The sequence below is a fragment of the Giraffa tippelskirchi genome, chromosome 8 (genome assembly GCF_054371585.1).
Source record: "Giraffa tippelskirchi isolate mGirTip1 chromosome 8, T2T-mGirTip1v1.2.pri, whole genome shotgun sequence".
Classification (NCBI taxonomy): Eukaryota; Metazoa; Chordata; class Mammalia; order Artiodactyla; family Giraffidae; genus Giraffa; species Giraffa tippelskirchi.
Window position 1 is genome coordinate 79,659,765 of NC_137282.1, and position 12,755 is coordinate 79,672,519.

At 44.0% G+C, this 12,755-nt stretch overlaps 1 protein-coding gene across 2 annotated transcripts in view; it reads right to left on the reverse strand.

Moving 5' to 3' along the window:
- Positions 1-5,379: 5,379 nt before the first annotated feature.
- Positions 5,380-12,755, reverse strand: part of ADAMTS12 (ADAM metallopeptidase with thrombospondin type 1 motif 12) — a 370,221-nt gene continuing 362,845 nt past the window's right edge. For both annotated transcript variants that reach the window (XM_081521438.1, XM_081521437.1), the window contains one exon: positions 5,380-9,572. In XM_081521438.1, coding sequence (XP_081377564.1) covers positions 9,394-9,572 — 179 coding nt within the window. In that variant the 3' untranslated portion in view covers positions 5,380-9,393. The remainder of the gene's footprint in view (positions 9,573-12,755) is intronic.

Consider the following 12,755-nt stretch of genomic DNA (forward strand, 5'->3'; position numbering starts at 1 on the left):
TCTCCTGTCATCATCCTGAACTCCCTTCTTGGCATCGCTTTTCTGGTAACTTCCAGGTGGACACAGCAGATAGCAAACTTTCAAATGTTTCTCTTATTTTCATCCCCAGACCTTTGTATACACTGTGCTTGATGATGACTTGGTAAGGAGTTGCTGGTTGTTTAGCTTCCTAGAGTGAAATGTGGGAGCTATTTGTGAAATCCCAACAATTTGTTAATAATTCAGGATGACCTCTAATCAGGATGAGAATTGGTTTCTTCGTCAAGTGCAGAGGGAGGATAATTGGTATATTTGAAATCGACATTGCCTACGTAGCCCCTCTGCCCACTTCTCTTGCTTCTGGGCCTTCTGTGAGTCACACCCTTGACAGTGGGCAGAGCCAGTAAGCAGGATAGGAAGCCCTGAGGTGGGAGGGGAGCACATATCAGAGCCTAAACTCCAGATCCCCTGGTTCTAGTCTGCTGATCCCAGTCTGGCCAGTCACAGCCACAACCCAGTCTGTCTTCCTGGGCGGCCTTCAGAAATCCAGGCTTCCAAGCTAGAGTAGATGTCTGGCTTAAAGGTGGACACCCCAAAGCAGGTAAGGAACATCTTGGAGCCCTGGGTAGACCAGGTTTCCCAGATCACTGTGTTTCCCCCCTTCTCTCTGCCTCGATGATGTGGTTTGCGGAGGTGTTTAGAATTGGCTGCTGATTATAAGTTGGAAAAGTGAGACTCAGGGGGATGGGAATGCATGTGTCCTGACCCTCTGGGGAGCTTGGCCAGATCAGTCGTCATCATGAATTTTGGCTTAGTCTTAGGTCTGGACCACCAGGGTCTCATGAGCCAGTGCTGGCCCAGAGATGGCTCATTTATCTTCTCAGACAGTAGAGTGATCTGGGGGAGTGGGGTAGGCTGGGCCTGTAACATAGCTCATTTGATAAGTTTAAAACATTAAGACATTTGATATGTGGACCTTCCATTGTTTTCTTTTTCCAGGCTCCACAAATGTTAGGCAGGAGCCTAAAGCAAGCATCTCTCAGGGCCTAGAATGGGCAGGGAGGACACCAACCTCTTGTCTGATGGAATAACCTTAGGCGATTTTAGAGGAACCTGACATATGCCTCCTTCTACTGCCTGAGCTGCAGAAGATGGGGATCTGCACAGACAGGAGGAGGGTGCAGATTAATGCAAAGACCAGGAGGAAGTATCCATCCAGTCTGCTCTGAGAAGGCCCAGCTGTGCCCTTGATCTCCTCTCACGGTCAGTGGGTAGAACAGGACTGTCTGTATTTCAGTCTCTTTGTCTTTCCACTCTCTCAACCAAACACACACACACAGTATTCCTCATTCCAAATGGAATGCATTCAGGTTCCTAAGCATGATCTGGGCATTCTCAGCTTGTTCACCTCCTCTGTCAAATTTCAACTTCTTTACCACACATCTCTCCTAGGAACAATAAACAGAAAAGATGATCTCAACAGAAGTTTTTAAGTTCTTACTATGTTCCAGGCTCTATGCTAGGCACTGAAAATCTTAGAACATATTTTCCCTTCTGATCACTTGCCAAGTGAGATCAAGAAGATCAGATGTTTTGATGCCCTAGTGGGTGGTCAGCTCGCTGCCCACACTGGGCCTCAAGAGGTGGCATTTTGAGGGGATGGATCAATAATAATCCAAGTTCTGACTTTCAGTGTAGAAATTGAATTCTGATTTAGAGGTATTGACTACACTAGCATAACTCCAGGAAATTGATGTATAAACCAGAGTTTCAATTTACCATATTTCCAGGAGCTCTTTATCAGATGATGGTGATACTTGTATAGGGTGGAGAATGAATTTTTTTTTTTTGAAAGTGATGGAAAACAACATGGGTATTTTTATCTTTGCCTGCTTCCTTTAGGCACTATGCAAAACAACCACTGCTTTCCCCGTGTTTCTCCCTCAAGAGATGGATTTATCAATTTGGCCTCAGCTGGCTTTCACAGGTTGGCAAAGCAAGGCTGGATTTCCAATGCTTACTGTTTTGACTCAGAAAGTAGACCCAGATTTTTGTCAGAGTTTCATGAACTCAAACCAAAAGTTAGATTCTAGTGAGCATTTTGCTAGTTAGAGGTGAATAAGCTAAAGTGGGAAAAATTTTTTTCTTTCAAAGGTTTTTTTCCTTGAGATATTGGCAAATGATATTCCAGCTTTTCTGCCTTTGCAAGGAAAGGATAGCAGAAGTCAAAGCAACTGAACATGGAGCAAATATGTATTAACAGATGATCCTTCTGCTTCACTCAGACATGAGTGTACATAGTTTTTATAGCATGGGTTATAGAGTTTGCATTGAATTAACATTTCTAAGTCTAATAAATAAAAATAAGTAGGTTTTAGGATTGTTTGGCTAGATCACAGTTTAGGTGTTAGAATTAAATATGAACAGTAAGTGATATTCTTTTAAGAGACAGTGGCTGCCAGTGTCTTATCTCCCTGGTCACTTCTGTTAGTGCATAGCCCGAGGTGATTTCTATGGGTGGCTGATCCCATCCACCTGGTGATCTTACTAGTGATGGGAAGAAAGTTTGTTGAGGCTGCTGTTTTCCCTTTTTCCTGTGTGTGTTAGTCACTCAGTCATATCTGACTCTTTGTGACCCCAAGGACTGTAGCCCACCAGGCTCCTCTGTCCATGGGATTCTCCAGGCAAGAATACTGGAGTGGGTAGCCTTTCCCTTCTCCAGGGGATCTTCCTGACCCAGAGATTGAACCCAGGTCTCCTGCATTGCAGGCAGAGTCTTTACTGTCTGAACAACCAGGGAAGCCCTCCCTTTCCCCTACTTCACCCTAAACAATAGCCTTCTGGAGAGCACTTGTGTTTTGTTCTTGTCTGCCCACCTTCCCTCCTATCATTACCATTGAAGGAGAATCCTGTCATTGACAAGCTCTTTCCTGGGTGCTGTTATGCTGCCAAGTGAGAGGAGTGATGAGACGGGGCTACCCTTCATTGGAGTACTCGGGCTTCTCATTGCAGTGGCTTCTCTTGTTGCAGAGCACAGGGTCTAGGGTGCACAGGCTTCAGTAGTTGTGGCGCATGGGCTCAGAAGTTGCAGCTTGCAGGGCTCTAGAGCGTAGACTCTACAGTTGTGGCTCATGGGCTCAGTTGCTCCGAGTCATGTGGTATCTTCCCAGATCAGGGATTGAACCTGTGTCTCCTGTATTGGCAGGTGGGCGATACACCAGGGAAGCCCAGGAACTTTTTTTGTTTTATAATGCTGCCCCCTGCCCCCTTATATCATCCATTCATGCTAATCTTACCCTTCTCACATAGAAGCAAGGGTCTTCCAGTTCAAGGGTAGATAGTAGTGGGCTATCTCTTTGGGATCTTTGATACCCCTGTCAGCCTTCTCTCAGTGCAAGAGGAAGGGCTACTATTAGTGAATATTTAATGGCCATGGGTACTTCTATGTACTGAGTTTAATAGCTTGAGCAGTTCATTTGTCTCTCCTCTTTCCCTCCGCCTTTCCCCTACAGCCCTCCTGAGCCTGAAACCTGGCTCTGCAGAGAAGGGTAGGAAAGCCCTTTTCCATTTTCTTCCAAAATACATTCTGCAAACCAGCTTCACCATTAGTAAAGCTGTTGTTTTGATCTGGCTGAGTATGTCTGTGCTGTTTGGTTCGAAACCTCAGTTGGAGGAGGGTGACTATTCCAAACCCTCAATATGTCAGTTTTCCATTTTACCCATTTCTGGTTTATTTCCTCTGACTCTAGGATTGAACACCTGAGCCCTCAGCAGCTGATTCAAGACTCTTGCGGAGCCATCCTCCTTACCTTCTCTCTCCTCTGAAATTATTTTTAATCAAGCTAATGATCTTTGAACACTGACATGCATTCTTTCTTCTTTGGAAGTTTTCTGGTCCACCCCATCAGTTCTTAGTGAGGTCTGAGTGTTCGGGTGAGCTCGGTTTTACTCAACCCAGAAACCCTGCTACTCACCCCAGGGTGATAGCTGTTCTGCTGCAGTTTTTCAGCTTCAGAACTACTGACATTTTGAGTCACATAATTCTCTGTGGTGGGAGAGGCTGTCCTATAGAAAATTTAGCAGCATCCTTGGCCTCTACTCACTAGATGACAGTAGCACCCTCCATCAAATTTGTGAAAGCCAAACAGGTCTCAGACATTGTCAGATGTCTCCTGGGGACAAAACCATCTCTAGTTAAGGACTGCTCTCCTAGGGGAAAATGGACACAGTGAAGCAGCAGCAGAGAAGCACCTCTGTCTTTGTGGCAGAGTTAGCATCAGCCTCATGGGGAAAAGCGTTTGAGCTGAGCCTTGTAGGATAAGGGTTACCTAGTGGTCATAGGAGAGTTTTCAAGGTACAAACAGGGAGGTGTTCATAGCCCGCTGATTTCTTGACCCAAACCAGCTTCCTACCACCCCTATGCATGCCCACAAACATTGTAGGGGTCACCTGTGGACGCCTCGCTCTTCCCTGCCTCAATGATCTTACTCATTCCATGTGAGTGGATTCCATGTCCATATGTCCAGATTCTTTTGGGTTGGCCCAAAAGTTTGTTTGGGTTTTTCTTACAGGACAACTTGAATGAACTTTTGGGCCAACTCGATACAGTTGGTGGTTATACTTACCATGCTGTGCACCACCTTTGAAAAAATGTTGGCTTTCTAAAGCAAATTCCTCTTCATCTTTATTATTACTTTCTCTTAAGCATTAAGAAAAAGCATGTCTATAATTCGTTGTTGTTTTTTTCTAAATTTTATTTATTTTTGCCTGTACTGGGTCTTCATTGCTATGCAGACTTCCTCTAGTTGTGGCAAGCGGGGGCTACTCTCTAGTTACAGTGCACAGGCTTCCCACTGTGGTGGGTTCTCTTGTTGCAGAGCATGGGCTCTAGAGAGCTTGGGTTTCAGTGTGTACTTGTGCACGTGGCTCAGCAGTTGTGGTGCCCAGGCTTAGGTGCTCCAAGGCACATGGGATCTTTCAGAGATTGAACCTGTGTCCCCTGAATTGGCAGGCAGACTCTTAACCACTGGACCACTAGGGAAGTCTCCATTATGTCTGAACTTTGGATAGATTGAGGGACTAGGTTATGCAGTGAGCTGCAATTCCCAATACACTGGATCTGGGATTGTGGCAGATTTCAAGTATCACTTCAGATGGCCATATGGTGGGTTGTGTTGGTTACTGCACAATCATTCGTTTGAAGAGACCCAAGTTCTCCTTCACCTGGGATGTGACTCATCTCGTGACATATGGATTTAGGGGTGGAGGAGGAGGGAGTCTGCAGGGAGTGAGGGAAGGAGGAATTGACAGATCCTCCTCCAGGTTGCTAAATTCCAGAGTTGCTCTGGTGGCTAGTGGGAGTCTCATAGCAGGGGTAAGTGAATCACAAGGAAACATTAGTGAGTCTGGCCATTTATTGATGCCACACAATGGCAGGCTATGGTTAACATTCTGGTTTTAAATACTGTGGTACCCACTAAGGTACCCCTTAAGGAGTCTGGGCCTGGGAAAGCAGTGCAGAGATGCAGAGAGGACAATGGATGAGGCCACGGACCACACGCAACCACTTTGGAGGGCAGTGACAGGCAGAATTGTGCTTCCCCAACCATATTTTTTTTAATGACATAACTTAAAATAATACTAACAATATTTGAACAAGCAATATAAAAACATAGCATCAAATATGTTGGTTAAGTTGTAGCACCAGACAGTTCATGTCATGAGGCCTCTGTCTTGAAAGTGACTCACTGTGCACTGATTTCATTGTCTTAGGGCTTCATCCTAAAGTCAGAAGTGCTATGACTTGTAATCTCTGGTGAAGCAATGTGTAGCTTTCAGAGTTTCGGGGATTTTAACCAATTGATTGGGAAATTATGACCTGAAACAATATAAATCCTTCAAATCATGTTCCAGAAACATGATGAAGGTTATCAACCATACTCAATATCTGAAAACTTCACATTGGGATGCCTCCACCACGTAGAGATGGATCAGGAGATTGGACAGAGATACACTCTCGTTTAAGAAGTCCCAACATTAAAATGAGTCACTCCTACAAAGGGGCAACTGCTTGTATCACAAATTGATTTCGTTTTTACAAAGGTATTCACTCTTTAGTCTCTTGAAATGTTTCCTCATGGTGGTTTGAATTATGTTTGGATGTTCAAAACTAATTGGACCCATGGCTTTTCAGAGAAGAGTTAACTCTATCACTGGGAGAGGTGACATAAACCAGATTAGGCTTGAGAACCTTTATGTATTGAAGCACCAGGCCCTGTGGTGGCCTCTCTGGTTCATGGTAGATGCATATCCAGTGTCTCTTGCTACACTTCTCACTTGCTTGTTCAAGGTGAGAGGAAAGGAGGCCACAGAGGAAATAAAGTAACATCGCTACTTCACGTTGACCCCCGTGAGCACCAAAAGAATGTTGAGATGTCATCTAGGTTCTTTTCTTTCAAGTCTTCCTGTTAATCTGAGGTCCCTCTCTTATTGCAAGTGTGGGGACCTTGCAGGGTTTTGGGTCAAAACCCTGATGACCCAAAGTTGAGTGACTGTCTAGGCAACAACCATGTCAGATGACTCCAGTAGCAAGTACTATCTTGTGACCCAGAATGACAGATGCTACACAACTGTCTTACGTCACAGCCTCAATACAGGAAGTGAATGTTCATGATGCATGATTAGGGGCCAATATTCTGCCTTTGAGAAACTAGAGAAAGGCCTAGAATAGGGCACCTGGCCAGACTCTCTCTACATTACTACCATCTTTTCCTCATGGGTCATAAATAACATTTCACATATTGGGAAATCTGGCTTAGTTTAGTTTGCTGAGGTCACTAGGAATCTGGGTTTGTTCTTGAGTTTTGCTAAGACTGGTCATATCCAGGGCTCTGATGACATGCATGATCCTGGGATAGCAGTTGTTGTTCAGTCGCTAAGTCTGTCGGACTCTTTGTGACCCCATGGACTGCAGCATGCCAGGCTTCCCTGTCCATCACCATCTCCTGGAGTTTGCTTAAACCCATGTCCATTGATTTGGTGATGCCATCCAACCATATCATTCTCTGTCATCTGTCATTCAGTCTTGTCTGACTCTTTGCAACCCCAGCCAGGCTCCTCTGTCCGTGGAATTCTCCAGGCAAGGATACTGGAGTGAGCTGCCATTCCCTTCTCCAGGGGATCTTCCCAACTCAGGGATCGAACCCATGTCTCCTGCATTGCAGGCGACTCTTTACCATCTGACCCACCAGAGAAGCCCCGGGATAGCAGAGTATCAGTTTAAGTTAAATCCATCCAACTTACTAAATTAATCCCTTTGAAAGCCTATACTACACTTCAGGAACAGTTTTTGCAAATTGCCTCATTAGAAAAAAGATCAGGTTCTCTTCTACTCCTGTCACTGATGATTTACGCGTCTTCTCTCTAAAACTGCATGATGCATGATTAGGGGCCAATATTATGCCTTTGAGAATATGGCCCCTAATCATGCATCATGATTTCACCAGAGACTGTTACCGGCCAGCAATGCTTAGATTTAAGGACAGAATATAAGAACCTAATCATACAGAAATAAATTCCCTGGTTTTGGTAAACATTTTTACTTTTCTACTGTGTCTGGTCCTATCTCAAATTCCATCCCAACCCCAGTGTTTTATTTTCCACAGGCATTTATCAGAATAATACACAGTAATGGCTTGGAAAAAAAAAAGCGCATAATATAAAAATTTTCAGCTTCTGGTATCCAAGCAATAGAACTGGTGTTGGCCAGCAACACCATTACACATTTAACAGAAGACGCATATGGATTTGCCCACTTATATATCTATCTACATGTTTATATTCATTCTGCCACCATCTAGATATTAGCACCATGATTCAATAGCACCATTCTGCTGAACGGAGAGATAACTCAAGGGAAAGATGGGACACTGTGCTTCATGGTAAATGTTAATGGTACTTGTGTGTTGAGTCTGAAGACACGCAGCCCATGACATGAAGATGACTCTCCTGCCTTCCCCTCTGTCAAGAGCTGGTTCTGAAGGCTTCTTTCCCTGGGGGTTCTACTCCTCTCACCCTCCCCTGATTTTCCAGGTTCGGTTCATTTCCTCCTCTTACAAACCAGGAAATTCACCTTCAATTTGAGACCATAACCTACTTTGACTCCTGCTGGGTGATGGGAACATCAAAGGTTCAGCCTTCTTAACTTTTTTGGACTCCCTGACTCACCTGTTCCCTTCGAGGAAACAGATTCTCAAAAGTAACTACTGGGTGTGCTAGAGAGTAGGTCAGCTTTACCTCCTTTTTGAAAAGTTTTTTCTTAAGACTATTATACAAAGTTTTTCTATATTTGATACAATTTACCTAGGTCTTAGAAATATTTTCATCTAAAGCTCCATTTCCCAACCTGTGGGTAGGTGGGTGGGCTGTAGATGAAGACCTGGCTGTAGCACTTGTGATGTGTAAAGCCCCAGCGGTGGAAAGATGTTCACCCTGAATTGAAGATCCCGGCAGGGGATGTGCCAGGGAAGGGAAAGTCACACAGGAAGACTCATATGCTCTTCTGCAAAGGAATGGGTATGTGCCATGGAAGTGGGAAGAATAGAAGCCCACATTCTCTTCCTTATACAAGAAACTGATTTCTGATCATTTGTTTTTTAAGAATTTTCATAGAAATTATCCTAAGTCAGAAATGTCTTCTGTATAACCTAAATCCCTTAGGTTTACTAAAGCTACAGTTCCTGCTCATTTCCTCCTCTTCTAGTGTCCCTAGGAAGGCATGGGAGTCTAAACAGCCCAGATGTAGAGTCTACAGGGATTAGGGACAGACTGAGTCTGTAGCCAGGACTTTTTCTTCCTGCTTAAGTTAAATACTGGGTAGAGAAATTGGTCCCCTGCCTGGATGAATTACAAGAACGTTCCTGAAAGCTGTCCCACGACATTTAAAACAGCAGCTGCATCAAGTAGGGAGATTTACAAAAAAAAGAAAAAAGGGAGTGATTTATCAAAGTAAATTAATAAGAATATTTGTTCCCTGGATAAGTGAGGCTTTGTTTCCTGATACTCTTGAGGTAGTCTGGGAAAAATATGGTCTCTCTGTTTTTATCTTTAAGGGAGAAACAAAAGGCATCATTTTATAGACTTGTCCAACTCGGCACCTTTCCCAGGAGATGATCCCATGAGAAGCCCAGTTCTCCTGGACACCTCACCTGCCTATCAGAGAGCAGTGAGCACAACAGTGCCATGACTCCTGCGAGGGACACTGTATGGCTAAAGGGACACAGTGTGCTTTGTTTTGTTATGAGTCAAAGTTGAACCTGAACACACAGAGTAACATGGCAAGGAAGTGGTCCCTGGGCTAGTGTCTTGGTCAGCAGGCTGCTGCAGTCTATGGTGGAGGGTGGCTTCCTTCTGCACTTAGGGTGCTTTGGGGTTCTTGAGTGGCCGTCGCTTTCTTGGCCTTTGGGTGTGGGCTATGTGTGTCTGGGAACACGAGAGGCAGCACTGAGCCCTCACGGTGGGCACGGAACATTTCTTCATGGTTTTTAGCGTCTGGCAGAAACTGGCTGATAAGTTGTCCTTGGTGCAAAGGAGATCTGTGGGAGGAGACAAAAGATGAGAAAAAAACCAAAGATGATCTTCTTGTTAAGTGAAAGAGCACAACTTCTATTAATGGAAGATTTTATATGTCTACTGAGAAAGGCTCCATAGCAATTCATAATAGTTGACATCCACTGACGGTCACTCCTGTGTAGTAATGTGTTGATTATAATGGTTCCTATTTTAACGAATAACACTGTGTTTGAGCCTAGTTATAATAATTTAAAATTCACAGTCCAAAACCACAATTACGTTTGTACCAGCCCAATATCTTGATTGTCCTTTCCTCATACATGATTGGACTAGATTTCTCAGGGACCATCCTTGCATATTCTGTGGGTGGTAGATACTCAGACTGCAGTGGCCCTTGTCTGAAAGAAATTCAATAAGGGCCCAATAACAGATTTTTCTTTTATAAAATGAAATTGTCTTAAACTTTGCTTCAGGGCCTCTCAGAGCTCTGCCTGATTTTCTTTCTCCGTTATAGATTTGAATAGTACGACAGTAAAGCTTTTTACCCCAAACAGGCCGCTGTCCTTTGTAAATAGAATTGTCAGTAAAAGCAGAAATTGAGGTAATATTCCTCTTTACCCAAATCTGTGACAGTGTTTCACCCCTCTACATTTTTCACCTTCAGGTCACAAAGGCAAAAAATGCTTTTCACTTCCTCAGAACTCTTTGTTCCTTGACTGTGCCTTTTTTTTTTTTTCTTCTTCATGAAGAGATATCATCTATTAACTGTCAGAATTCCATTTGGTTTGCAAGTGTTAAGAATTTGCAAGTGTTGAGAATATGTAGCATATAATGCTCCCAGAACCCACAACCTTTTCATTGATGCTTCTTTTCTTCTTCAGGCCTCTTAAAACTATTATAAAAATCAGTGTCCCCTAATCCCACAGGAAACTTCTGTACATGATCTGATATTTCAAAAAGAGTACGTGTTTCTGCCAAGTGTTCCTGCTGTGGAATAGGAATCTGAGCTCTTCATCTCCCACGTTCCTGCAGGAGCAGCAGGTATTCTCCGTGGGGCCTATCAGAATGCAAAGCACATTACAGGCAATCCGCTAAAAAGACTGCAATGATGGGAAAAAACCTTACTCGTTTATATAGCTGAATGAATGCAACACATTAAATTCATGTTCTCAAGATGCATGCCTGCATGTGTGCTCGCTTCAGCCATGTCTGACTCTTTGTGACCCTATGGACTGTAGCCCGCCAGGCTCCTCTGTCCATGGGATTCTCCAGGCAAGAATACTGGAGTGGGTTGCTCTTTAGAATGGGGAAGGGCTTCCTTCCTAGGCTTCTGGCCTTGGAACAGAGTCCAGCATAGATGCCTGGGCATCATAGGGTTGCTCTGATTTCTAAGTCTCTCCTTAGAGACTTGTGTGGATGGTGGATGGAGAAGGTGCATCTGGGGTAACTCTGCCCCACAGTCTCCTTGCCGTGAATCTGTGAGTGCTCTGGTGCTACTACAAGAGAAGACAGTGGAAGTTTGAAAGCTTAGCTTCCATTCCTCCTCTCCACAAAGCTTCTTTTGGCCATGTTGGACCACATGGATCCCTTCTGTCCCAATCTCCAAACCTGTATTATTATTGTAACATTTGCTCAAACATGGCACTATGTTCTATCTTAAACTGTTCTGTAAATGGTGTGTGAGCCTTTTCTACTAAAGGCTGAAGTGTGACCTCTCTCTAGGGTGTCTACCATTCTATTGGGTTGGCCAAAAAGCTTGTTTGGGTTTTTCTAAAACATCTGATGGAAAAACCCAAATGAACTTTTTTGCCAACCCAACAGAAAGGCTTCTTAGAGTACCTCAAAGTCTTTAACTTGTTCTGGGTTGAACTGTGTCCTCCAAAGCTTAACTGTTCCTTTAAAGTTGAAGTCTTAACCATTGGTACCTGTGGATGTGAACTTATTTGGAAATATTTCTTTGCAGATGTAATTATGATGTAAATCAAGATGCAGGCACACTGGAGTAGAGTGGGCTCTTAATCAACATGACTATGCCCTTATGGAGAGAGAAGAGATAGACACACATGGTAAAGAGAAAGCCATGCGACGACACAGACACACAGAGGAAGATGGCCATGGATGATGGAGTCAGAGACCAGAGTTATGCAGCTACAAGCCAGGGAAATCTGATGACCCCCAGAAGCTAAGACAAGAGAGCACGATCCTACCAAGAACCTTGGTTTTGTAACTCCTTGCCTCCAGAACTGTGAGAACAAATTTCTGTTGTTTTAAGCTTCTGATAGTTTGCAAGAGCCCTGGGAAAGTAATGTGCCTCCTCTTCAATAACAATGACATATATAACAATTTATTAAGCACTAACCACATACTAGGCAATGTGCTTGATATATACTATTTCATTTGATCCTCACAGAAATTTACTTACAGGTATGTCTATTTTTCTCCTTTTAAAACTGAGGTTCCAGAAAGGCTTACTAACTGGCCCAACATCACACAGCTGGAAAGTAGATGGTGATGCTGGAATCCGAATGTTGCCTTACTGCCTCTAGAGCTTTGCTTCCATGAGAATGGATCTCTTGTGCTGGTGATGGGGGAGGAGAGACCCACATGGACAGATCTTCCCTGACCAGAACATCTTCATTTGTTTAACCTAGGGCTCCCACTTGTCAGGTCCACACCTCCATGAATAAAAGAGGCCCAACCAAGCCTGGTGTCCTTGCCTGATCCTGGGAACCATCGGCTCACGAGCCCTGCTTTTCAATGGTCCTCAGAACCCTGGGAACATGTAGGTCCTAAGTCTTCCTGTTTGAAAGTGGGGAACTGGAAAGAAGAGTGGAGGAGGGCAGTGACCTATATTGGGAGTCTGTGTTCCAGGCCTATGTTTAGCAGCTCATTTAGACAATGACTGTGAGCCCAACAACAAGGCAGGGCTTAATTGCACCAGTCCTCCTCATTATTGTGAAACAATGAAGGCTGGCTGTGTTCATCAGCCAGCTGGATCCCAGCCGAAGCACACACAATGCTTATAATTAGCGGCAACTTAGAGAGGACATCCCAATTTGCCTATGTCTGTTCAATAGAAGTCACACTTGGAAACTTAAAGGGACAGTGAAAAGCTTGTTCCCTTGCTGTCAGCTATGTCTAGGTTGAAGGGATAATATTTTGCCCACAAAAGGTAAAAAATAATTTCCATGTTGTTGGCAAATACA